Below are 27,945 nucleotides of genomic sequence, written 5' to 3' on the forward strand. Positions count from 1 at the left end.
TACTAACTGAGCGTGCGGTTTCCAGCTAATCACTTCTGCGTCGTTGCAATGAAGGACGTCTTAGTGGAAATGTACTCATCTCACTCCTCCCCGTCAACGTCACTTTTAAAACATAAACGTGTGGTCGCTGGATGAACAATTACAGAACTTCCCACAGCTCTTGAAGGCAGCAGCCATCGTATCCTAATTAAAGTCAGATTGTAACGGCGAGGAGGGGCTTCCACTTCTGCTTCCCGAGACCCTGTCGCAGTCTTCCTCCCAGATGGACGAGTGAGTAGTTGGACCACTGTAAACAACCTTTAGAAAATCAGAAATAACTTATTCATAACGTTTCTGACTCGAGTCATCTGCTTTTTTGAAGCTGGAGACATTCCTGTGAGATCTTCGCGGATCTCCCTTTTAAGTAGGTGAAACTTTTTCAGTGTCTTGAGCCTCGGTTATCGTTGTTTGTTTATTTTGTTTCCTGTGAAAAGTTTGGGTGTTCTTAAGACATTTCTCTTCACGTCTCAGGGAGCAGCTACATGTCGCGGCATGTATGTAAAAGAAAAGAAAAAAAAATCTCCGACTAATTCCGAGCTTTCTAGGACATTATTTCCCAAACAGTCACCACCACGAAGTCGGTGATTCATAATTCTGAACAGGGGAAAACAGCTTTACAAGTTTTTCCTCATTCTAGTTAAGCAAACATTTCAAAAACCTCCTCTTAAACATCGCAATTAAGGTTAAGTTATTTTTATTTAAATACAGAGATGTTTGCCGTTACAGTTTCGACTCAAAAATGTCCACTCGGATTTCCTTCTCTTTTATTCCCATCCTCTCCAAAGTAGGACTGGTTTTAAAGTCTCTAATAATGGTTTCTCATCAGTTTTTTTTCTAAAAGTAAAAATGGTTAGCACCCTAAACGGCACCATTTAATTGAAGAGGGCCTTGTTGGGCGTATTCACACTGAAATAGTTATGGTGTGGAGAATGCCACATTAGGCCTTTTATTAAGTATCAAAACTATGTAAGTGAATGAAGTTTGGATGCCTAAGAGAGGATTTCACTTGGACAGGTCTTTACATTTTGCTCGTTTTAGTTGTTAGATAATTAAAGGGGTCTTAAAATAGAGTTCCAATAAGGGCAACTTGACGGTTTTCGAAGAAGTACAAAGATGCTATTTTATGAAACTGTCAATTGTTTGGTATTTCCATTAATTTCAGTGTATTTCATTGGGCTAGGCCAACACAAAGCAGCCCATATTTGTCAAGTGGAAGGAAAACAATGGTTTTCAATTCGGTATTTATTTTTATAGACAAATTTGTCAAGTTTTCCACTGCAGTTGCACGTGCAAGTGTTTTAGGCTGTGTTTCTGCCAATGTTCTGCCTCTAGAGCATGATATTTTTTGCAACATGAGGCAGGAGTTAATTTTTAAGCCAGATGATGACAACATACAGCCAGAACAACCAATGAACTGTTTAAATCAAAGAATATTCAAGGTTTAGAATGGCCTAGTTTTAATCCAGACTTCAATATAATTCGTATTCGCAGATGTTCTCCATCGAATCCAGTTGAGCTTAATCTTGTGCTTCAAATATTTTGCAGCCTTTTTGTTTTGTGTTTTCCATCTACTTAGCTCCATCTACATCAGGTTTGACATATATCCCTGACCAAGCTGCAGAAAAGCATCCCTGCCTCGTGATGCTGCCACCATGTTTCACCATGGATATCTTATGTGTGTGCAGAGGGTGATTGTTGATTACCCCAAAATAACGTTGCATAAAATATATTGTCGGTTGTGGTTGTAGCATGACATAAATGTGAAAAAGTTTTAGGGACATTTTTGCATAAACTATTGATTGCTTAAACTTGACTTCATCATTAGGCATTTGAATGACTCCAGCAGAAACTGCTCTTCTCTGTAGTTTAAACCCCCACAGAGTGATGCTAACAAAAAAGGAAAAGCATGCAGTCAGCTCTTTGAGTGAAAAGACTTCAGCTGGTAAGTGAGGTCAGAGGATAAGCAGAGTCATTGAACAGGGAGGCGTAGCAATGCAAAGACCATATCTCAGTGCAGTGGTATGTGCACTGTTTTGATATGGTCTGTGGAATTTTGCAGGCATTGCAAATATCCTTCCTCTGACATCTCAACGGTATCGAGAGGAGTAGCAGGTTGCATGATTTTCTTGTAACATCAGTCCTTAGTCTTGCAGGTGAGCATTATTTTAAATCGCAGCGAACAGAAGCAAAACTTGAATCTAGCAAAACAAACAAAAAAAATATCCTGATTAATTTGTTACCAAGTACATGTACTGATTTAAGTGCATTTTCAGTATTTACCTTGAGCTTTTGGATTGATTTCGGGTTAATTATTCTCAATAATGTGAGCTTTTCAACCACAGACATTTGACTAAAGTGTCAGGCAGCGCGTGTGTGTGGATGTGCGGGGGTGTGTGTGTATGTGTGTTTTTCCTCTTTCTCACAAGCTCTGGTTTCAAGATTAGTGACAGTAGAATCCACAGATAGCAGTGGTCAGTGTTTCCTGGTGGATGTCACGGGTGGGGTGTGTGCTGATTCAGGTTTCTTAAAAAAGGCTTGTATTCCTTCAGTGTTAGTGGTTGACAGGAATTCCTAAAGTGGAATTCCTGTATTTACTTTGGTTCCCATCAGGACTGCTGGCTGGTCATGTATTGCTTCATTTCTCTGCAACATGTAAAGGATAGGGAATTCTTACATCATCTCCGTCAGAGGTAGGATTTATGTTTTTTTGTCTAAATAATGTAAAGACCCTCTGTGCTTTCTGATCTTGGGAAAACATGTAATTTTCTTCACATTGAAAATCTTCATAAATAGACCTGCATTATCTGTAAGATGATGTAGCTAAGGTTGAGTAAAGGAAAATGTAACTTGAAATAATTTAATGTATGTTAAAAGAAATTAAATATGTGCAGAATTTGTTACATTTATTTTTTTGGATATAAGTGTGTTTCTCCACTTATATCCAAAGTGGAGGAACACAAATAAACACTATAAAGTATAATTTACAGATTAATTGAGGTAAAATATAACATGAAGATGTTTAATCTTATATTAGTGCAGAGTGTTGGGGATATCATAATATGTTCCTATAATATATAGATTCTAATGAACTTTGTTCTATTCACATCTTTGAAGTTCTGGGTTCCTCAATATTTGAAGTTTGTTTTTCAATTAAGCTTATCTGTGTGTGTAAGATGAGTCCTTATTGGCTGCCTGATTAATGATTTTGAGTAGACTACAGGAGGTCTTTACTGGCTTCTTTGTAAATATTTCATGAGATGCAGCACTTGATTGCAGTATATGTTACCGTTTACTCTAAAATCTCTTTGTGACTGATATTCAAAGTTATGTGATCGCTTAGCAGCAGGGAATTTTACTTTTAAATTGTAAAGTATTCAAAGACAGGTACTACTTAATAATTTGTATCTAACCAAAACGAAATTAATCTTAGTAATGTAATGGATATTGATTCATTACATAGAAATATGCATTTCAAGTGTTTATTTGTGTTAATTTTGATTATTTAGTCTAACAAAAATCTATAACATTATATAATTTCTTGAATGTTGCAATAGAAACGGAAACGTTATGGTTTCGACATAATGTTGGCACAGAGTCATGGGGTAGACTGCTGATTTAAGTGAAGTCCAGCAGACAGTTACTTATTTCACAAGGAGCGATAATCACAGAAGATAATTTCTAAAGAAGCAGGTTTAGAGTGCTGCAAGCATCTATGTGGAAAATTTAGTGGAAGGGAAAAGGGGTACAAAAAGGTGCATAAGCAAGAAAAATAACTGTCCATTGTGTTTTGGTCTTGAAAATTTCAAGCATCTCATGCTTCTATGAAGACCTTGATTTCACTTTCAGCAGGACTTGGCACATTTCCACATTAACAAAACTACCAATATCTGGTTTGACTGGAATTGGCTGGCTGAGTCAGAACGCTTGATCAGCCTACCAACTCAACTGACCTACATTCCACAGACTATGGGATATTACTAATAGAAAGAGGAGAATCATCACGTAGCTAACACTGTAGTTTATGTAGATATGTGAAGGTAGTCTCTGTGCACAGAAAGATACATTGCATCATTGTGTAGTCATTTAAACCAATGGCTACAAGTCCCGTCAAGTTCGTGAACCATCACCTCCTTTATCTTCTGAATGAATTCCTTTCTGTGTGTCTGGTTGTAAGTAACTGAATGTTCCTCCAGTGATGCAATGTCATAACCAGGTGTTTGCTGATCTACTTACAACTCTGGAGTTTCTGTGCAGTTTGCATAAAGCATAATGGACATACATTTTTCATGCTTTCTCACAGACTGGAAATACAATCAGCATTTGAACAGTTGTACTAAAAGTACCACTTTGCTCTCCAAGTTTAATTTTATCAGTCTAAATTAATTCCATTTTATCCAATTTTGTGTTATTTGGAATTCTGTCCTGGTCATAGAATGATTTACCTGGCTTAAGATCAACTGGCGCGGTGCTTTAGCGTCACATGGCTTGGGCCAGATCTTATGGGAGAACTACTGGTGAGGCAACATATTGTTGCTCGCCCCAGAGGGCGCATCAGTCCAGACTTCTTAATTAGTTCAGACAAGTGGATTTCATTGGATTGTCAGCAGTTGAGTTGCTGGTTGTGTAAGATGGGAGTTTATCTTAACTTGCATATAGTTGTTTTACTTTTGTGTCCCTTATACTGGCCTAAGAAGTTGCTGCTAATCCATGGAGGCAAATGTAAATTATGATGCTGGAAAAAAGGTTAACAGTGAAATATCATTTATTTCAGCTAAATCTGCTTCAGATTTCATCAAGCTAACAGCTTTTGGTTTCTCTAGAGCCAGTCTACATGGCAAAAATTACCAATCAAATCTGGACTAATTGGAAGTGACACATACTATCAGGACCTATAGGTCACTATGAGACCTATAGATTCCTGTTTTTTTTTTTTTTTTTTTTAAGGCTAGTTGCTTCAGAAACTTGCAATTTTTTTCTTTTTTTTTTTTTTTTAAGGCTAATTGCTTCAGAAATTTGCACTAAACCAAGCATGGCAGCAGAGCCTGTTGCTCTCACTTTAAATCATTTCAGCCCGGTAACGACATAAGGTTAATCTATGTTCACCCAAGCCAGAGGTCTACGACTCTGGCACTGGGCTGTTAAGGTCGATGCGAAGCCTGAGCGGATTAAGTCCTTTGTTTTGCTGTGACAACCACTTGGCAGTGTGCACATAGAGAGAGCAGCAGATCCAAGGAGGATTTTATTTTTTTTGTTATTCGCTTAGTAAAATTAGCACCCCGCGGTGCTATACTTTGTCTGTATGCGTTATGTGTATGTGCAAAAAGGAAAAAGGGAAGGTTGTTATGAAGAAAGGGCAACATTTGCTCCACAAGTTTGTCAAGAAGCTTGAAATGTCTGTCGTGTCAACCTGCCTGGAGTGTATCAGCATGAGAAGAGGAAATGGGTATGTGGATCTGTGTGTTGCTCATGAATGAATAGTCAAATGCAACTGTCTAACTTGATTTCTAAGAAGAATTGATCTTAAATGTACTTTTTAATTTTTTTAAGCTTCCAGATTTATAGCAGAAGGAAATGTAATCGATGTTAAACATAATCTTATAAAGTCAAATGTCATTCTCTGCAGTGAAATATCTGTTAATCCAACATGCATTTTAAATTGCAAAAATTCAAATGGTTAGTTCTCTACACACTACTATTATTATAATTCAAATTGTGCTCTTTATCTCTTCCTGATTCTGACTCATCTGCTTTTGCTCTGCAGAGGATTGAATCCTCTGCAGGCATTCATGACTGGATCTGCTTGATGATGTTGTTATGAAGTAATCTTTGGAACTTACTCATCTTTTCAGTTTTGCACCACAGTGTCATTGATAGCATGTTTATGTCTTCCAAGTAGTTTGTGTTGGCTTCTGTGGGTGTCATCTTGGTGAAATAGGATCTTCCTGTTGGTCAGAGTAAGACAAACCGGTTAAAGCATCCTGGCGATGTTTACATGTCTGTGTGAAGCTTGTCAGAGGGTTGCAACAATGCCAGATGTGATTAGAATGGTTTGTAGGTTAGTAGTTGAGAGTGAATGCAAAGTTTCAGATTAACTAAGTATACTTCTAATCTTCTACAGCAGATTGGATTTCATGGAGGCTTCTGTGGAATCAGTTTATATCCAAAGTGGAGAAAGTAAAGGCAGGGAGACAGTTATGCTACTTAAAGTAGCAAAGCCCCTTTTATTCTGAAGACCCAAGTCAGATACTTTGTTTTTTAATCTGTTACTTTTTAAAATTAATTATAGCTTACTCTGGATTGGTGCTTGTGTTTCCTCTGCTGTTCGAAGACCTGCGATGATTAAGCCAATTAATCCGAATCATAGCTCCGTATGTCAGCTGGGCAAGTCGAAACTCAACAAGAGAACAACTGATACTTCGGCTGAATTCACACACAAACAGAGCAGGCAGGGTTTCTTTCAGGATTGTGCAGGTTTATGTATTTTCTGTCATCATAAAGTCATTATCTGCTTTTATACTTTTATTTGGACGACTTGATTTTTGCTCCTTTCCGAAGGTAGTGTGAGGAGGGTCAGGAAACTTTCATATGACATCAGTCCTTCGGGCCACTTAGGGTTAAGGTTAACAAACAGTGGCTGTATCATATGATCACTAGAAAAATATCCTGCATCCAACTGCACTATTTATCTTATGTAAACCAAAAATTATTCACGCCCCAGGCTGATTTACAGTAGGAAAGATAAGTATTTAATACACCACCAGTTCAAGTTTTCCTTTTTACAAAGAAAGGTTTGGAGCTGCTGCTGGGGAACACGGAGTTTCAGTTCCCTGTAAAGATTTCCTGTTGGGCTAAGCCACTCCGCAAACTAGGAAGCAACTTCATAGTAGCTGTGGCTGTGAGTTTCAGATCATTGTCATGCTGGCTATGTTGCCCTGTATTTAAAAAAAAAAAGAGAAAGTAATAACCAGAGTACACTCAACACAATTCATTGAGGGTAGATGTTTGCTTTTAACTAGATGTGAGTGGATTTGACTCAGTGAAGCTATTCATCTTATTCATAGCTCTATATAAGCGAGGAATCAATTGCAAACTAAAAATACTTTTACTTTATTGCCAGGTTTAATCTAAATAAACCTTTTTTATTAAAAAATGTGAAAATACTGATTAAAGCTACATTATTGTCCGGATCATGGGGTTATTTTTCAAGAAGAACTCTATTTTTTCAATTTTTCATTTTTAAAATTCCTTTTTTTAAAAAATCTAAAACGCCATTGGGTTGTATAGTTCCAGGTACTGGGTTGTATAGTTCCAGGTACTGGGTTGTATAGTTCCAGGTCCTGGGTTGTATAGTTCCAGGTCCTGGGTTGTATAGTTCCAGGTCCTGGGTCCTCCAGTTGTGCAATATCAGGTTGACGCCTACAAAAAGAGCCAAAGCAGGTTCAAAAATAGCACTCTGCTTCCCAGACACATCTGAATTTACTTTGTGTTTATGGTTAAAATGTAAGGTACACATTTTCATTCCGGGGTAACTGAGGCATTTTTACAGCTTTGCGGTCATGACAGACAGGAAATGCTTTATCTTATTTTGGATTTACAGCTTGTGTTTTCCTCTGGGAGGAATCATTCAAAATGCCATAAAATATTTCTGTTGTTTCAGTCATTGACATAACATGATTTTGTCATAAGGTCTCTGCAAATTAAGAGAATGATTTAGTCTGATATACATTACGTTGCTAAATCTGGACTGTTCTTGATCAGTTTTCAGATTATTATTTTTATTTGTTGTGTTTTTTGTTTTTGCAGGATGGAGTCCTCTTGCCTGGACCTGGCTCTCGAAGGCGAGCGACTCTGTAAGGCGGGTAACTATCGTGCAGGTGTCTCCTTTTTTGAATCTGCCATACAAATTGGAACAGAGGATTTACAAATTCTCAGCGCCATATATAGCCAACTGGGGAATGCTTACTTTCACCTCCAAGAATATAATAAGGCCCTGGAGTATCATCGACATGACCTCACTCTAACCAGGTAAAACCTTTGATGATTTGACATTTTTTTAAGTACAATGTTTGGTATTTTTAAGCATCCAGTTTTGATTGCATTGTCTGTGATATTCCCTAACTAATTTCCTTTTTTTCCTTTTTGTTTGTTATCCCAGAACCATTGGAGATGAACTTGGAGAAGCTAAAGCCAGCGGAAATCTTGGAAACACTTTAAAGGTTTTACGACGATATAATGAAGCTGTGGTTTGTTGCCAAAGGCATTTGGATATCACAAGAGCTGTGTTTGATAAGGTGTGTTATATTTTTGAAGTTTTAAAAAGTAACAAGTGTTTATAGGCATAAAGTAGAAAGAAAGAAAGAAAAAAAAGTTATGATAAAGCATTGTTTTTCATTGATCTGCCAGTGCAGAAATCTCTGGACCAACTTTCACAGAGTCTGGATACAAACAAGAAAATCTGATGTCTGTGTATTTAAAGTATATAATTACAGCTATAGTCTGTGTGGTTTCTGACTGTTAAAATCTGCTGTTGGTGGTGTAGGTTGGGCAAGCTCGAGCTCTGTATAATTTCGGAAACATTTACCACGCCAAGGGCAAGAGCATCTGCTGGAGTGGGACGGAGCCAGGAGAGTTTCCAGAGGAGGCGAGAATCGCCTTTAGGAAAGCTGCACAGTTCTATGAGTGAGTTGCTATTCATGTGTATTGTTACACAAGGCTATGATGAGGTGGTTGTCATAAACTCTACTGTTTGGTATTTGTTTTGTTTAAATTGTTCGAGTGTTAGCCTTTAGCTTTAAATTTTATACAATAACTGAGGCGCTTCTTTGTTGTATTTTTTTAAATAAGGTTATAAATGACAAAAATCACTTGATTAAGGTTGTGAAATTCTTCCATCACCTAGTTGCATTTTGTTCAGACAGTGTTGCTCAGTCACTGTGCTGTTTTATGTACTGCGGCTATTCAGTTAAAATAGACTTCTATACCACCTTGCATAAAACACTTAGCCGATAAAAACTACGTTATCTATTGAGTCCATACAGCTGAGAACCACAGCATCCATGTTTAATTGCATGAGGAGGGAAAAACATGCTTCGTTGTTACTTATTGCCATTGTGTGGTTCCAGTTAAAAGCAGCATGTTTCCAGATAAAATAGTTTATTAATCTTCCTACTAGGAATTTGTCTGTTCTAATCATATAACAACAAAAACCTTCCTTTCCACTTTTTTCTGGATTAATTATCCACTAATTTTGGATAATTCGTCCAATTATCCAAAACAAATGGATAATTGGACTAAGCGAAAATTGAAAGTTGTGTTGTTGATTTAGGATTTATCTTCATGTGCAAAAAAAAATATGTTTAAATTTTCCCCAGTGTGTTTGGTTAAGGAAGAGTTGAGGGAGTGTTGTTCTTGCAGCTTTAAAATCTTATCTGGTATGTTTATTTCTTCAGACACTGATCTTGTTTTGTGCTTTCCCCTATTGCTGGTATTAAAGACACAACAAACTTTAAATTCCACATGAAAAAGTAAAATGTGCCGATGTGCATTACAGATGTGCTGTGAAACAACCTTTTTTGTGTATATTAAAATTTTGTTGGTGGTTTTTTTAAAATACAGAGCCAATTTGTCGCTGGTGAATGAGTTGGGTGATCGTGCAGCTCAGGGTCGTACCTATGGGAATCTGGGGAACACCTACTATCTCCTGGGTGACTTCGAAAGAGCTGTCACTGCTCATGAAAAGGTAGGCTTTAGCTCATTGTTCAGATTAATATTGCACTCCTGTGGGTCATAACGTTGGTTCAAAAGAAAATAAATGTAACTAATAAAATGAAGATGAAAAATTATTTTGAAACTAAATAGTTGGAAACTGGGGAAAAACCCCCGGGGAAAACAAGGTTTTGAAATAAATAAAAAAAAAAACTCAAACTGAAAACGATCTGAAACTGAAAGAAATATTTTGAAACAGGAAAAAAAGATGTGAAACTAAAAAATGATTGAAGATTTTATTTTTATTTTTGGAAAAACTTTACAGCCTCAATTTAGCTCCATACTTTCCTAAATTTGGTTATATTTTATTCACAAAGAAAGCATCCTAATATGTATAAGGAGCTAGTTAAAACCTGACTTCGGAACAGTAATTTGCACCCTAATGTTTGTTTTGTTCTCCAGCGGCTTCTTATTGCCAAAGAGTTTGGTGATAAATCTGCAGAGCGGAGGGCTCACTGCAACCTCGGGAACGCATACATATTCCTGGGCCAGTTTGAAATGGCTGCTAATCATTACAAGTGAGTAAAAATTGGGTTTAGGGTTATTTTCACCTCATAGCAGGCAGATGAACTTGGGGGTTTGTGTGTTGCTGTACAGGCAGAATATCACAAAAATGTTTTGTTTTTTTTGTTTTTTTAATTCAGAAAGGGATTTGGATTGCTTTAATAAATAATGATATATTTCAACAATTCTATCCATTTACCGGTGGCTTTCATATTAATTTAAATGACTACACTAATGAAAACCCAAATTAAAATTCTCAGAAAATGTAAATATTGCCCAAGAAGATGATTTAAAATAAAAACAGAAAAAAGATTTGTACTCTTTTTTTTTTTTTTTTTTTTTTTTTTCCGTTTACATTTTGGCTTTCTGAAAAGTCTAACAATATACTGAACGGTATATGTACTCGATATTTGACCAGAGCTTCTTTTGCTTATGCTTCAGGCATCAGTGCGACGTGACACGGATCAGGAAGCCCAGGCTGCTTTAATAGCTACAGCTTCGTTGTTTCTAGTGTCACTCATCTTCTTCTTCACAACACTCGTTAGATTTTCTGTGGGGTTCAGGTCAAAGAGTTTCTGTCTAATCAAGCACGGCGTCATTAAAACCGGGTAGAGATATTTCTGCCAAGTCCTTCTGAGAAAGGAAATTACCTTTTCCATAAAGCTGTCAGCAGAGGCAAGAGGAGGAAACGGCACAACGGACCTGTAGCATCTTGAATTTTATGACTCTCCACACTTCCTACTAACTCTGGAACTTCCATCATCCATCCATTACTTAATACGCACGAAATCTTTTTGGACTGTGGGAGGAAGCCAGAGCGCACGGAGAGAACCTGCTAACGGGAAATTAAAATTTTGTCAATGCTTAGCTTTAATAAGCCATAAGAAAACAAGACAATAGAAAACAAGACAACTGAAAATTTAACCAAACTGAAAAGTAAGCTAAGGGAAGCAACAACACAGAGCAAAGAGAACCAGGAATAATGCATCATAATAATCCCCTGGACATTCTTCCTCTTCTTGGTTGTGAGCAGGAAGGGCAGGATGAGCGGCAGTGGCAGGACGAGGGGCAGGAGGTCTTGCTTCTGCTATGTTGCTATGGAAACGATCAGATCAGTTCTGCAAATCAAACTACTGACCCTTTGCACGTGACGTCATGCTCCAGCACTCCGCCATGACGGACGTCAAAACAACCAATGCGGTCCTTTAATGCCAGTCTAAAAGCAGACATCTGTAACCTAATATTGCTTTTATTTTATTTTCACAATAAAATGTTAAATTAACTTTATTCCGGAAAGAAGGATGGACCATTGAGCAATACTCTAGTGCCTTTTCTACTTAGCATGGCTACGATATCTTTGAGTTAGCAGTGGCTTAAGATGAGTCCTGTGACTGTTTTAGCTTATGTGTGTGGAGGCTCTTGAGAAATTATCTCCACCTTCAATCCTAATTTTTTACATTTCTGCAAATCTCTTTAATGTAAATCTTTTGACAATTTTTTCAAGGCTGTTATTGTACCTGCTGCTTGTGCACATTTTTCTACCACATTTTTTTCTTTGACTCAACTTTCTATTTATACGCTTAGCCACAAAACTCTACTGTATGAACAGCCGCTTCTCCAGCAATGAGCTTTTAAAGCTTAAAATCTTTTTGTAGACAATTTAATAATTGTTTAAACCTCTGGATAAAAATCAAGTTAGTAGTACATTTGTCTGACCCCTAATCGTAGTTCAGGAATGGTACAAATTTGATCCCCCAGCAAATGGAGCTGATCCAGATACACTTCCTTTAATATAAATATGTTTCTTTAAGGACAAGGGTTTTACTGACAAATGATCTTAAGTATTTGTTACAACACAAATATGTTTGTCTTTCATTGTCCATGCTTTTTTATTTATTTCAATTTCATGACAAGTAGGACAACAAACATGCAGCAGTGTTTTACTCAAAAGTACTCATGGGCACACCCATTCGTTAAACGTGGCTAAATACTTAACGTTTTCAGAGAGAGTTCTCATTTTTATTGCTGGGATTGACTGAAAAACATTCTAGACCAATAAAATAAAACAGCATTTGACCCCAAAAAGTAAGAAAACTACACACTTTCAGACTGTTTTTCAAACTTACAATAATTAGTCATTTTTTTTCATAAATTAGACTACTTCGTTTTTAAGTGTTGCATGTTTAATTTACTGCTGATGAGATAAAAATGTATTTAAAGAAAAAAACACTGCTTGTAATGTTCTGAGAAACAGAATTTTAGACTTTCAAATCAAACTACTTACTGTAAAGAATTTATTCCTCTTAAAAAACTGAATTACTGCAAAAAATAACTATACACTTTGTTTAAACAAAAAAATTGAACTATCCTTTTTTTGTTGAATGAAATCCAAAAATGTATAACGAATAAATGAAAGTTATTCACTAAAGACTGAGTTGGATTTGCACTGGAGGATGAGATTATCACACACTTTTAGGGAGAAATAAATTATGCATTTGAGTTCACAATTTCTTTATCATGACTGATTTATTTTTTTTCTCCTGATAGAGAAGTGCTTGGAAAAAGTGAACAGAGAGAGAATGAAAAAGCTGTTACCGATCCCTCTCCTGCTCCCACTCTAGTCCCTTCTTTGACCTTGTTCCTCCCTGTCTCTCTGGCCCTCAGGAAGACTCTGCAGCTGGCCCGACTGTTTAAGGACAAAGCAGTGGAGGCTCAGGCATGCTACAGCCTGGGCAACACCTACACACTGCTGCAAGACTATGAGAGAGCCATAGACTTTCACCTCAAACATCTGGTCATCGCTCAGGACCTTAATGACCGGTACGACATCAGCACTTGCTTACTGCTCACTTTCCTTTGACTTTCTTTAATAATGATCAAGGTGGTTCTTAAACTGGGAGCATTTTTTGTGGTGTTGCAATGAACACCTGTAAGACAAAAGTGGAGACAGGGTGATGTGAAATGGACTTTTAAAGACTTTAATGGGGTGCATATATCACAATGTACACAAACGTACACTATGTATTTTAAAGATTTATTAAAGTACAAGTTTCTGTAGGAAACCAGTCCTTAATTTGTAATGTTAGAATAAAGATGTATGGAGGATAGAAATGTGCCTTTAAATGTTCTGGAAAAAGATCCCTTCAATGTGACTTCATTCAGGCAAAAACTGTGAATTTAGTTTGCTCTGCAAAACATGTACATACAGTATATTTTAGATTGTTTTTTATGATTAGGAGTACTTGTTTTTGCACACTGTCAGTTATAGTTGCTAAGCCGGTTTTCCTCTGTGTCCCTGCAGAGTGGGAGAAGGAAGAGCGTACTGGAGCTTAGGAAATGCCCACACCGCCCTGGGGAATCATGAGCGCGCTATGTTCTTCGCTGAAAAACATCTGGAAATTGCCAAAGAGGTGTGTTTTTATACTTCACCTCCCATTTCATAGTTGTATGCTTGTATTTATGTAGCATCATCTCCATCTAGTGGTTGCAAAGTAAACTGCAGGAAATAACTGTTGAATATTTTTATCAGCAGCAGTTTGTTGGAACTTGTTTTCTTTGTTCCATTTGTAACGTGGCAGACTGGAGATAAGAGCAGCGAGATGACCGCCAGGATGAACTTATCCGATTTGCGGATCGTTGTTAACCTGAAGGCAAACTCCGGCCTGAATCACATGTTCAGCAACAGCAACACCAACAGCTCTGGTGTGGCAGACAACATTCAGGGTTACATCAACCTGCCAGGTAAAGTTCTCTGGTAGCTTTTTACAATGCCATTTTTAAACATCCAAACGCTTTCAGCTGCATTTTCTAGCAGAGAATTTGCCAGGAATGTTATTCCTGAAAACTTTTTACCTTTTCTCTGTCTGCTTGTAAAAATACTGTGAAAGTATTTCAAATTTACTACGTGGTTATGTTTTCTTTCTTGCTTTAGGATGCAAGTCATCTTTGAGGAGAAAAGAGAGTCCAGAAAACGTGGAGCGTAGTCAGAGTCCTCTTAAAACTGAAAAAGTCGAGCCACATCAGGTATGAAAAAGACAGATGATTAACTTAATCAATTTGCATTAATAAATATGTTTTTAAAACGTCATATTTGTTTATCCAGGACTGGGATGAGCATCTGTTCACCGGCTCATCAAAAAACAACACAATCATGGCATCTACCAAGCATTTCTTCTTCCACCGCCTGAGAAGCAAGAAGTATAAGGACGGCAAATCTAAAGAGCATTTGGAAAACTTCAGTGAGCACCCGGCCTCCGAGGAAGACTCGCCTCTGTCTAAGGTATTTCTCAGATGAAGAAATGCATCATGACTCATGATGCTTATTTCTAGAACCCTTCACTTGTTTTCAGTAATTGTGACCAACTCTGTGACAGTTTCACATGTCTGAGATCATCTGCTTCTTTTAGGGTGAATAAAAGGAAGTAATGTGACAGTGTGGGAAGATCCTTTCTGACTCGCATCAAAAATTTCTGTTACAGACCATCAGAAAAGTGTTAGTGCAATTTATTTTGAGGCTTTGTAAACCATACATACTATTACCGGTACTTTAATAACATTAAAGTTGCAGAATATGTGGATTGTGCTACCTTAATACAAAGTGAATTCAATACAAAGTCTCATTTTTTAATGAAAAAAATGTGCAGAAACTAAAAAGTTTTTGAATCTGTTTTTGTAAAAAAAAATTAAATAAAATTTGGTAAAAATGAAAGCTTGCAAACTGTCGGCATTAAGTCGTACGCCTTAAAAACAGTTTTTTTATTATTACTTTTGATTATTTTGTGAATACACATTAGTAATCCAATAATTGGATTAATTAATTGATTTATTTTTATTATGTATTCTTTAGTGGTGATTTGGTGAAATGCGCTTCTGTACCGTAATTAATGAAGCACTAACCAACATTTTGACATGTAAATGACGGCACTTGGAAAAATTTAATGTTTCATTGTTGTTCTTTTATGATATAAAGAACTTTGAACTGCCTTGTTGCTGAAATATGCTATACAAATAAAACTGGATTTGATTTAATACTAAAATTTAAATAAAATAATAAATTGACCCAGATTTCACTGACACACACTAGTCAAAAGAAATGTATTTTCAGATTAAGTGCTTAGTAGACAATCTGATTTTTTTTTTCTTCAAAATGTATTTATTTTTTCCCAATAGTTACTAAATCTCTTTTTGTCCTAACTTCATAGTCAACGCCCCACGATACCATAGGAGAGGACACCTTTTTCGACCTCCTCTCCCGTTTCCAGGGAAACCGAATGGACGACCAAAGGTGTACACTGGATGGCTTGAACCGTTCCTCTGCCCAACCCTCCCCTACCTCTTCCTTACCTGTAGCTGAGGAGAAATGTGAGTGTGTCCTGCGTTTTCAGGGGTGTTCACACCATATGTGAGAACAGTCATATTCTGAATGATCTCATACACACCAAAGAAAACTGAGGGTAATTTTTCCTGTTGCTCTTTTCTCACTAAATGTAAGAGATGTGTTTTAGTAATGCCTACTTCAGAGAAAGCATTGCAACTTCAGCACATATGGTATGAATGCAACGTGTCAATAGTTCAGTATTGTGCTTGATTATTCCTGTGTTTGATGCTCCACCCAAAGACCTTTTGCTTTCATCCTACAATGAGGAGAGTGGCACAATTTATATTGTCTGACTCTGTAAGTTAATCTGAACTCAATGCTGTATTTTGGGTGAAATATTAATCATTTAGATATTTGTTGTAGATTAAGTTATCCTGCTTTTCCGCCTCAATCACTCAGTGTTATCCAGGTAGTGAGTATTTACTTACCTGCCACAGTTTTTATGTTTTTAGGTATTTCAAAGCACGAAACTCCATCACAGGATCCTGGTCATTTCCTGGAGCTGCTGGCCAGCTCCCAGGCCCATCGTCTGGACGACCAACGAGTCAGCCTCAACCAGTTGCCTGGCTTGCGTCTCAGCATCTGCAACCCGCCTCATATGCCCTCCGCCTCCAGCAAAGACCAAGCCCCATCTCAAGGTGATGGAAATGAGAGGCTCGGTGCATTTTAGTGAAGCCTTCTGGTGACATTTTTCACTTTATGATCACGGTTTTTGTTGTCCCTGCAGTCCTAATCTCCAGTGCAGATACTCCTCGCGCACCCTCCCTGTACAGCCATCTCGAGGACAACGCTGACGGGCCAGAGGGAGATGAAGTCTTCTTCGACATGCTCGTGAAGTGCCAGGTAAAGAGAAACATGAGGGGTGGATAGATTCAGTGTTATGTCACTTGTCTCTTGCAAATGGAATATCTCCTTTTTTCATGCCAAATGATTCACACTATTAATAATTATGACATAGATGCTAGTCACTGATTGGCAAATTTATACAGAAAACTTTTAATGTGAAAGAATATATGTTCAGATTCAACTTCGATGAATTTCTAGCAATGCAGTAAGCAATTTTTTTACATAAGCATCCCACAAATGTAATATGAAATTGAAATAAATGCTGATTTTAATAAAATAAGAAAGACAAAGGAATTACTTGTCAGGGTTTTTAAATGCCTTTTGCTAGTTTGATCCACTTCCTGAGGTTGTTTATCCTCTGAAATGGAGGCTGGTTGAAATGAAAATGTTTGTTTTTTTCTCATTACCTCATTTTTTTATATGTTACACTCAGAGAAATAACCAGCACTCACTGCATGTCATTCTTGAATTTAATGTGGGCATTCCAATATACACAATATCTAACGGTAACAATATATTTTTGTGTCCTTTAGTTTGTGCTTGAAAACTGGTTTCTCGATTTATCTTTTTTTTTTTTTTTTTTAACCCCTCCAGGGGGTCTTTTGTGGGTTATAGTGTCCCTTATGTGACAGTAGGCTGACAGAAAACAGGGAAGGAGAGGGGGGAAGACATGCGGCAAATGTCGTCGGGTCCGGGAGTCGAACCCGCGACAGCCGCGTCGAGGACTCAAGGCCTCCAAATACGGGTCGCGCTAACCGCTACACCACCACGGCACGCCCTATCATTTATTTTAAGTTTTAAATATTTGCCAGAAGCTTAACCCCTGATGTTTTCAAAATGTTTTGTTCATCAGTTGAGTCGAAACTTATTTACTTTGTGATCATCGAAAAAATCTCCAGTTTTACAAAAACTAGAGAATTCAGAACATGATTTAGGCTCTGTCACTTTTTTTCTTTTTCAACCCAGCTGTTGTCTTTTAGTAAACCACTGATGTTGACTCCCTAGGGCTCCAGGCTGAACGATCAGCGGTGCCCTGCTCCAACTTCTAAAGCTAAGGGCCCAACTGTCCCAAACGAGGACTTCTTCAGTCTCATCTTGCGCTCCCAGTCCAACCGGATGGAAGAGCAGCGGGTCGCCGCTCCACCCAGAGTCTCTCAGAGCAAACCGGGCTGACGACAGGCAGAGATCCCATGAAGTGGCTCAGCTCATGCCTTTTCAGTTGTCATGACAACATTCCTGAAAGTCGGTTTGGATGAAAAAAATCTCATGAAGGAGTCAAGATTTCAGAAATGGCTAAAAGGAAACACATTTTTTATTTTTTTGAAGTATTTTCTTTTTTTAGGTGGCCTTCATTTTGAGTCAAACTGGCTTTAATCAGCTGGACTTCCTGGTGATTCCCGCTCACTCTGGAGGATTACACCAAAACAATTCATTGAGACGCCACAGACTAAGTCAAAATATAATCTATTTTTTATTTACAGACAGAATATTTTGTGAGCCTTCAGTTTTTGACAGCATACTTGAAAGGAGCATGGCCCACCTCGCACATTTTCCAGTTTGATTTGAGACGGCTGCCCTGGGATCGGTCCAGTGGCTCAAACTGGAGGAAAATGGAGGCCAAAATGCTGTGACGCTGCTGGGCAGTGGAGCCATTTACAGCACATCACTTTATGATTTTCAGTTTCACTGACTGTCAAAGATTGTATGAGTTATCATATTACTACAAAATGAAAGACTTTTATGTATTGTAACAAACTTAAAGGTTAACCAGTGTAATGATGGGGAAAATGGATTTTATACTGATTCCTTCTCCTCACAACGGAGAAATAAAATCTTATTCAATTTACATTTCAGCATCACTGATTCGTTCTTGTGTACAACAAAGGAATTTCTCCAAAGTTACATAGTTACTGCACAAGCATTACATTTTTTATATCTACAATATCATTATGTTTTCTATTTACAAGATGTTTTCAGGTTTGTGTATCATTTTGAGTTCATCTTTCTCCAGTTTGTTCTTGTAGCAGGTTTTTTATAAGTTTATTTAATTTGATTCCAGGAATCCCTAAAGTATAAAATACTCAGAAACTGCTATGCCTCTGAAGTCAGACTCTCTTGGTGAGTGTTGCATCTGGAATGAAAAAAAAAAACTGATTTTAATGATTTATACATCAGTTGTTTCTGATGAGTGATTTAAAGAAGTGCTTTTATCTGGAAGTTGACTCTTATTTATATTTGCCAAAAATGATATCAATCTTACAATGAATATATAAATCTACAATCAAACATTCAACTCCCATTCCTTAAGACATGGTTGTGATGAGGAAAGATAATGATGAAGCCTTGCTTAATAATAGCATTTGGAACATATTTTAGGAGGTTTTTTTTTGTGCTAACAGAAGATGGCAAAACATCCATGTCATGATTTGTGTAAATCCAGGAAGTTAATCTGCCCTTTGTTGTGGTGTGGAAAACTAGCCCTGTATCAATACTTACCCACCTCTCTGCTCATCCATTGGGTTGCTGTTCTTCTGGTCAAACGCCTGTCTTGCTGTGATTTAGATATGCGGCAGCCCCATATTTCATTTAGTTCTGATTTGGTTTCATCACTTCATAGTGATTATTTATTTATTTTTTCCAAATCTTTTCAGTCTTGTCCAAATTTTCCCTGGAATCTGAACATTTTATAGCAGCCTTTATCAGATCATGCTGTCGATTTTTATGGCTCTCTTCGCTAAACGGCTAATGTTTGATAAAAATTTTGAGTTTTTATTCAGTCAAACAGGTTTTCAGCTCCACAGAATCATGGAATGTCGACTAAAAAAAAATGCATCTTCTTATTCCCACAGCCCATTTGGTGTGAGGAAATAATCTGTTGTGGAAGCTTTGTTGTCTTGATTATGATTGCAGCTCACCTTTACAAATCAATCAGAGCTGAATCAAATAAAGGATCATTCTAGATTTTCCAAAAACGTAATTATGTTTCAGTTTTACCTTAAAAACAGTTGTGTGGTTGAAGAAAAACAATGTTTGTAGAGAGTCTGGAAAAGTACAGACTTTGAGTATTGAAAGGGTTTGCAGATTCTGGATGTACATGTAAAAAAGTTCAGATTTTATACACTTTATCCTTTTTTCTAAATGGATCAGCCATCCATCCTTTTTTGTTCAAGCAAGCACTTCTTCCCACCACTATTTGTTACATTTTTGTTCCTTCCATCTGTTCTTTGGCTGTTTCCTCCTTCACTCTGTACTTTAGCTCTTCATTTTATTTTTTGTTATTTTCTTTTAGTTTCTGGTTTTTTCATGTTTTATATTTAAAGTTTGCCATCAGTCCAATATCGGCCCTTTTTTAACTTGTACAAAATTGTATAAGATGACTAGAGGTTTGAGTCTAGAAATATCTGGAATTTCACATATATATATATTTAGAAAATCTGTGGGGGTTGGATATTTCTGACTGAAACTGAATATGAAAATCCATTTTAAATGAACAGATGTAGATATGTGATCTTACCTGTTGATGCAGCAGCTAATGATGCAGCTCTTGTTCGTTTCAAGTCTATAAACTCCAGAATTTGGCAGATCTTTACACACAGAGAGAAATTTCTGCAGCTCTGATATTGGGACTCCGTTCTCCTGCTGCTGCTAAACAAAGGAAACCAAAATAAGGGGGCAGACTTTAGTGTCAGAATGTTATGGTTTAAAGATACTAACAGGGTATTAATTATTAATACTGCAAACGGTGCGCTTATTGCTGCCTGTACCTTGACTGTGTCGTATGTGTCGGTGATGATTGTGATGAAAAGACTGAGGATCATGTAGATGAAGAGCGACACGAAGGTATAGAGGTAGACTCTGCTGAAAATCCACACCAGGCTGCTCTTCTGCTTCATCTCTTTGAATGTGGGGAACATGTCGTCTCCGTTGATCAATGAGAACAAACACTCTGACACGGTGTTTAAGGTCCGGAACTAAACAACGGTCACAGTTTTCCAGGTCAGAATGAAAGACGGTCAAATGCATTAGATTTCTGTTTATAGTAATCCAAATAAACGACAGTGTGTCGTTACCTTTTCGTGATACGGGCCAATCACGATCCAGCCACAAAAACAGTAGCTTATGTATATTATTCCAGCACAACAGATGAAACGGATAACATTTGGAAAAGCTGCTCGGAGCGTCACGATGAGAATCTAAAAGTAGGCAAAAAAAAATAATTTATTTTAAACCTAAAATAACTGAATTTTCTAAATTTATTCTTTTTCAAAATGGAGTTACAGCAAATCTTGCACACATCTATTGAACACACACTTACTGTACAAACAGACCACTCCTCACACACCCACACACAAATTCACACACAAATGCACATAATCTAGACGGCCACAGGTCATGCCAACACCCGTTATTTCATTATGCAGTGTGTGACTTTGATGTTTGAGGCAACCCTGATTTAATAAAGTCAATGATGTAATTAGGACACAACATGTAGGCAACCAGCTCCTTCAGACACTGCCTGGAATGTTGAAACGGGAAAAATAAAGACTTACTGCATAATGTAAGTCTTTTCACCTTATTTTTAATTATAAGAAGTAAATATTTAACAATGCTGCTGCAAAATAGCCTCACAATTAAACCATACACTTGATAAGCTATTAATCAAGGCTTTCTCATGACAATATTTTTATTTTTAATAATATTTTAAGAAGTGTAGAAGTGACTAGAATTTTGGTCCAATTTTACTGTAATTGTTGTTTATCGATTATACTTCTTTAAAGTTAGACGTAGACAATGGACAGATTAGACTTAGATTCATACGTTATACTTCTTGAAGTAACCCATGTAACGGATGACTCCGATCCAAACGAACATGGTGCCGGTGCCGAGGAAGATGCTGCACACATCGTAGCTTGTAAAGACCTGAGAGAAAAGTGCAATAGTTAAGCTTAAGCTTGCATACCTCCGTATTAAAAACGTTCTGTTTGGTCTGATGATAATGCAGAATCTGTTAATCATGAAGTTTCTAAAGAAGTCTTCATTACCTTAGACTCGATCTCAATCTTGAGGATGGAGCCTATGATAGTCAGCGTGTCGCTGACGATGATCAGGATGTACCAGCCGTTCACAAACTCCAGCTTGTCCGACCACGGCACGTCTCTACCAGAGTGTGTTCTGCAATGGCGGCTGTACTCCTGTTTACACAAAAAAAGAGGGTTTTGTTTTTTTACTAAGCTCTATGAGAAAACCAGCAATAACATTCATTAGCAGGCTACTTTTAAATGCATTGAAACTAAAACAACATGAAACACAAAGAAGTCTGTAAAGCTAAGAAATAATAGATCACTCCCACCTGGTTACATTAGAACCAGGCTGCTCATGCATGACTTAAAATTATCTTTCATTCCTTTGGAAGTTTTTAGTTAAACAAACATGAACGCGAAGTTGCATTCCTGTTTATGCTGACAGAACCAGAACCATAAATCCCAAGTCAATAAAACCACCAGCACTGATCTCTCAGCACAGTTTTACTTTGGTATATTGAGTAAACTCTCACAAAACAAAATAGACGCCGACTTACATTTACATTTATTGAGTAAAACGTATTTTACTCACAAACATCAGCAGAATCCCTTTGATCACTGAGCGTGTGCAGAGCACAAGGGAGGTGATGCAGGTTATGACGATGAGGCAGTCGAACATCACAGTCAGGTATATCTTTCTTGCAGCTAAACGAATGAAATGAAAATTAAAAGTCTTTGCGTCTCAGGTTAAAGAATACCCACGTAGACTAGTGTGCGCTCAGCTTGGTGAACCTACAGGCTCCAATGACTTTCCAGTCTTTGCATTCGTTGATTTCCACATCCATTTCCAGGTCGACTTTCATTCTGCCACTGTGAGCTTGATTGTTAAAAGTAATCTGTCAACAGATGTTTCTCAGTGAGAGGGAATATCATTTTTTCTAAAATCACAATTTTTAATTAAATCCAGGAAGTTATTAAACTCTTTATTGGTATTATTACAGATATAGTTAAGTAATTTGTTTGGTATTTCCAATGCCAACTATTTCTGTTAAAAAAAACATACAATGACAGTGAAGACGTAGCAGTCGGGCAGCTCTCGATATCTCACAGTTTGCAGATTAATGGCCTTTACAGTGAATGTGATCTTCACAAGGAGCAGCCTGGGAGAGAGAACAGGATGAACTTTGATTTAAAAAAAAACAACAAAAAAACGACATATTATAAGGGAGCTAAAGGATGTTTTATTTACTTAAGAGACACAAACATTTATCACCAACCTTTTAAAATGCAGTTCAAAGTTTTGAGGCGTGTCACGTAGCGACACAGGAACGACTGGGGAGATTTTAAGGCATTCTGTTACAGAGGCAGAACAAACACGTGATTATCCATCAGGGTTATTGTTAATGCGATCCTCTACATTGTAGAACATTTCTACTAGGATGCATTCAACATGTTAGCTTTGTTTTTCTTTCTCTCTGCCAAGCTATCTTGACCTGGGTGTAGCTTCAACACTTAAGCAGACCAGGTGCTACTGGATTCTTTTCTTGTTTGCTTCCTCAATCTCATGTGGGTCCAGTTGATAAGTTTAACAGTTTCATGTTGTCCAGATTTACAAAGCAACAACTCAGATTGTTGAAGGTAAATTAGACGTATTCTTTTTTTTAAAAATGCTCCCATGAGCTCTTTTTAAGAACTTCTTTACGCTGTTTAATAAGAAAGCTCCTGTTACACAATCCTCAGGGTAATTCCTCAGTTTTATGTTCTAAGATGTTTGATGTCTGATGTTTAGGATTTTTGGATCAGCTTACTTAACACAGTTCAGTGAGAGAAACTTGTATTACAAATAAGGCTGCTTACTGTGCATAACCAGAACTGACACTCTCAGAAAGGCAAGGCTACTTATTAAATGCTTTTGAGATTAAATGGAGCTTCTCTGAAATGACTAGCAAAGTATTTATTCCTCTTTTGGGATGTGCACTTTCTTCTGGCCTGCGAAACAAAAAGCTCCTGACAATGCAAGACTGTGAAGCAGAAACTGTCTGCATTTCCAGAAACCACAAAAAGTTATGCAAAACCTCGGCCGTTTTGTGTTTGGATTAGTTGTTAGTAGAAACAATGTCTCTGCACAACAGCGTCCCATTTGACATGAGTCATGGGGAAATGCTTTGATATTTTACATGGAAGGAAAACCATAATGTAATATGGTTGTTTTGTTTTGGAAAGGAGGTGCAGCATCACTAAAAGGTCAAATCATTTCCACTGTCAAAAAAAGAAAATATATATATATATATTATAGAACACATTAACATTACACAGAGAGTGACATATTTTGAGCATTTATTTCTCTTACTTTTGATGATTAAGGTTCAGTTGAAAAAATCCAAAATTCTGTTTTTGAATATGAAAAGTTTGTGGGTTTTTTTATCAGAAATATGTATCAACTTTATTAGTCTAGTTTGTGTACATAAGCAAGAAATTTGACTTCCATCTCACAGAAAGTTAAGTATAAATATAAAATCTTAAGAGAAGATATATTTTTAATTAGTATATTTTAATGAAGTGTCTTTAAGACCTTTTATTAATGTCCTTGTACTCTATAGCATATGCAATCAATACCTGGGCTCCTTTTACATGATCAATAAAGAGGCCATTGGTATTTTTGACAGTGTGACAAAATGTCAAGTGTTCTGCTTGAAAATGAAAGCAATATTTTCATAAAGCTTGTCAGAATGCATCTAAAACTTCCTCAATGTGGCTTTTGGTGCACTGATATCCGCCAGAGGCGCTAATCTCTAGAAAGTGCTTCGCTGTACATTTCTCGCAGCGCTGTGGTTATTCTTCTTGCTTTTTCCTCCACTTATCTTTAAAGCTATGATTTTGCATTTAGAACACTGAACAGTCAACTTCTTTAGCAATGGCTTTTTGTATCTCACCGTTTTTCCTGAGGATGTCCATAAAACTGTCCAGTAAAGTCAGCAATCTTCACTATGACTCTGTGGGCTATACAATGATCTAATTTTCTGAGAAACCATTTTTCTTCCTTAGCTGTAAGTCATACTCATCACATGTATCAGAAATAAACACTCTTTACAATGAAGCTACAAGTTTCACTTTGTGAATTGAATGACAGAAATAAATTAACTATTCAATCTTATTCTACTTCACTGAGGGGTTGCAATAAATGCTTAATGCCTTTCTTATAGCTGTTGTTAACTTTAATTAATTTATTTTCAAGGTAATTTTATGATTTAATGCATATTTTCATAATCTTGAGCTTATTAGTTTTGGGATATATTGCTAAAAAAGGCCAAAACTGAATTTTAGGTTTGCCTGTTTAAGCACATAGTAGAAGTGTGAGGTCAAAGTTACTGCACATCATCGCTTGCAGCCAATTTATAATCATGAGTTACAACAATAACAACGTTTACCCGTATCCACGTGAGCATCGATTTCAAAGGTTTCACTTCCAGGGTAGATGCTGCCATTCCTGTAGAAGTCCTGACAGAGAAGCAGCGGGTTGTCTGAAGAGCCATTTTTCTCATATTCATGATTCCCAACAGTGTTGTTGTGCAGAAGTCCGTACTGTAAATGGGCAATTGTAAACCATTCATATTAGTGTGGCAACGGTTGGGAGGATAACAAAGTGCGGTGGAGAAGAAACTCAGTATCTTACATAAACCAAGTTATTTGACAGAACAGAACAATCATGATCAATGAGGTGAACAAAGTCCAGTCCCGTGGTGACATACAATCTGCAGGCTTTCATGTTATATAAGGCTCTAGAGTGGTAAAAGTCTGTCAATAATTAAAATCACAAAAGCAAAAATACTGGTAATGTCACATGAATTTTCATTCAAGTAATTTCTCTCACCTGAGTAATAATGTAGTCGATGTGATCATAAACATCAGCTTGTCTGTAAACGGCGTAGGTTTCCATACCTCCGTCAACATAATCTTTGAGGAAAAGGTGCTTGAAGGTCAGCAGATTTTCTTCCTTGAAAGTAACGACCATCTGATTGCTCAGGCCGAATAAGACCAGCTGCAATGACCAAAAACCATTTCATGAAGATGAAGTGTCAATTTTCTGATTGCATCTGAGAGAGCTACAAACCTGCATGGTAATTATAGCAATTTTGACAATCTGCAGCATAAGTTTCCAAGGTTTCCGTCCCCGCGCGTGGTATTTCTCACACGGATTCATGAAGTAGTACTTGATCTTCCTTTGGAGGCATTCAGTTCTCTCTTCCATGATCTGACACTGGTGGTCTTCCCACGAAATGGGACGGTTCGTCTCATGGACATCATAAGTCTCACTGGACTCTTCCATGACTGAATTTATTCAGATTTTTTCCCCCCAGGAAAGGCAGTAAACTGCAGCGCCTAAAAACAGTGATCAAATAAGCAGGACTCAATAAGCATATGCAGAGCAGACTATAATAAAAATGTGAAGCAAAATGTCAGCTCAGGTAATAAACAAAGTGAAACAGAAAACAGGCAGTGAGTTTCAGAGCTGCACAATATACTGAACCAGAATCGTCATCACCATTTTTATGAGTTAAATATTGCACTCCCAAACAACTCCTTGGATGAATTATGGTACATCGGAATGTTTCAGGTGAAATTTCATGAAACTGTCCATGCCAACATATAGACATACTGTATTTGTCCAGGTAGTTGAAGTTTTAATGCATTTTATGCCCACAAGTAAGTTAGATTTTAGTGAGGTAGATACTAAAGCTCAAGGACAGCAGAGGTAATGAGGAAAAATAAAAATAGTGCTGAAAATGTGGGTAAATAACAACCAATATCCTTTCTACCATATGCATCAATAATATCAAAATTTCATTGTTCTATCATTGGGTAGCCCAAATTGCAATAAAGACTTGTATCCATCCATCCATACATACATACATACACACTTACTCACTCATATTTATTACCTTTTTTTGTCTGCTATAGGCTATAAAATGTCTATAAAGAGCTTTAAAAACATTTTTGTATTCATTGAATCTTTTCACATTATATCAAGCTTATCCATTAGAATTTCAAATGAAAGACCAACAGTAGTAGTTTATTTTGAGTGTGAAATTGAAGATAATGTATAGTGTAATTAGTTTTTAGTGTTCTCAGTGTAAAGGTCTGCTGGAGAATGTTAGTGAACAAACAGCACTTTTCAATCCATCATCGGAAAATAGAAAGAGGATTAAACAACTGCAAACCTGTCAAACTATGACTGTTCACCTAAACTGAGCAGCCAGGCAGGAACAGAATTATTCAGAGAATCAGTCTAGAGGTTCCTTGGTTACTCTGGATGAGCTGCAGAGATCCAAAGCTGAAGTGTGATAAACTGTAAAGAGTTTTACTTATGGATGAGTGACATCAACAATGTCCTTGCTCAAATAAATCCAAAAGAAGCCACTTTCGCCGTTTGTAACAGGAAGACATGATCGTGGCAATATTATCCTGGATATGTAAGCAGGTCACAGTTAATGGAAAAATACTTGGATCTGGGGTAAAGGTTTATCTTCCAGACCCAAATCAAAATTAGATTTATTTCAAGCCTTAAATCCACAAAATTTACAAACACTAATAATGTTACTACTGAATGAAAACATTTGGAGGAACAGAATGTGTCTAGGCATATCAAGTTAAATATAGACAAAAATGCATGCATGCCTACTTTTTCTAATTTGAACAATTATTCTTTCACCTCTTAAATGTATGAAATCATAATGAAGTACACTGAAGCTTGCTGTTGTGGTGGAACAAAATGTGAAGAGGTTAAAGCAACTTTCGCACGGCGCTTTCACCAGGAAATAAATAAGTTAGCTTCTTACAAGAAGAGTGAAGACTTTATTTACAAAACTTGGCGTATTATCAACCCGTTGTTCTAAGTATCTCTTTCTGATTCTCCCATCAGGAATGAACGAGGGACTGCTTGTCAAATGACAGAGTGTAGAAGACGTGAGATCAGGTGCGTCTGAACTGAACATGAATAATTCATTACAGTTTCCAGTCAGAGACCTGGGCAGATTCTACCGCTAATTCACTGTTTTCTCGTTTAGAAATAAGCGTCCAAGAAAAAAAGGATAAATGTAATATTCCCAAATATAAGCAATAAATCTTTTACTTACCAATGTTCTCCACTTCAATCAATTTCTGAAGCACCCACCGCAGTTTACACGAACTTTGATTAAGCTTCGAGTCAATAAAAACGATGCATCTTACAGGATATCTGGTTTGGTGTTAGAGTCATGAATGCGTTCATATTACAGATGACTGATCTCCCGAGGCTATAAATTCAAGCTTGCCCAGGTAAATTTATAACATTGCTTTGACGTCACTGTAAAGCTGGAACTTGATTGGCTTGTGCAGCACTCTGTCAGTGAGTTT

At 37.1% G+C, this 27,945-nt stretch overlaps 2 protein-coding genes across 3 annotated transcripts; one reads left to right on the forward strand and one right to left on the reverse strand.

Moving 5' to 3' along the window:
* Positions 1-54: 54 nt before the first annotated feature.
* LOC116726027 (G-protein-signaling modulator 2-like) lies at positions 55-18,377 on the forward strand. Its single transcript, XM_032572496.1, has 16 exons — positions 55-270; positions 362-403; positions 7,843-8,064; positions 8,195-8,330; positions 8,579-8,718; positions 9,655-9,778; positions 10,207-10,322; positions 12,973-13,128; positions 13,610-13,718; positions 13,887-14,049; positions 14,240-14,331; positions 14,411-14,587; positions 15,510-15,669; positions 16,138-16,323; positions 16,413-16,528; positions 17,537-18,377. Exons 1-16 carry the CDS (start codon positions 263-265, stop codon positions 17,702-17,704), a joined length of 2,115 nt encoding a protein of 704 aa, XP_032428387.1. The 5' UTR covers positions 55-262; the 3' UTR covers positions 17,705-18,377.
* Positions 18,281-27,878, reverse strand: mcoln3b (mucolipin TRP cation channel 3b). Of its 2 annotated transcripts, XM_032572499.1 has the most exons (15): positions 27,687-27,878; positions 26,772-26,868; positions 25,664-25,932; positions 25,424-25,591; positions 24,981-25,134; positions 22,830-22,905; positions 22,616-22,712; positions 22,349-22,448; positions 22,145-22,257; positions 21,574-21,723; positions 21,350-21,451; positions 20,602-20,724; positions 20,296-20,502; positions 20,046-20,176; positions 18,281-18,662 (listed from the first exon to the last, which is right to left on the reverse strand). In XM_032572499.1, the coding sequence occupies exons 3-15, from the start codon at positions 25,877-25,879 to the stop codon at positions 18,623-18,625; spliced, it is 1,677 nt and encodes a 558-aa protein (XP_032428390.1). In that variant the 5' UTR covers positions 25,880-25,932; positions 26,772-26,868; positions 27,687-27,878; the 3' UTR covers positions 18,281-18,622. The 2 variants fall into 2 exon arrangements, with proteins under 2 accessions (XP_032428390.1, XP_032428389.1); XM_032572498.1 differs by lacking the exon at positions 26,772-26,868 and having other exon boundaries at positions 27,687-27,877.
* Positions 27,879-27,945: the final 67 nt, after the last annotated feature.

Source organism: Xiphophorus hellerii, chromosome 9, assembly GCF_003331165.1.
Source record: "Xiphophorus hellerii strain 12219 chromosome 9, Xiphophorus_hellerii-4.1, whole genome shotgun sequence".
NCBI lineage: Eukaryota > Metazoa > Chordata > Actinopteri > Cyprinodontiformes > Poeciliidae > Xiphophorus > Xiphophorus hellerii.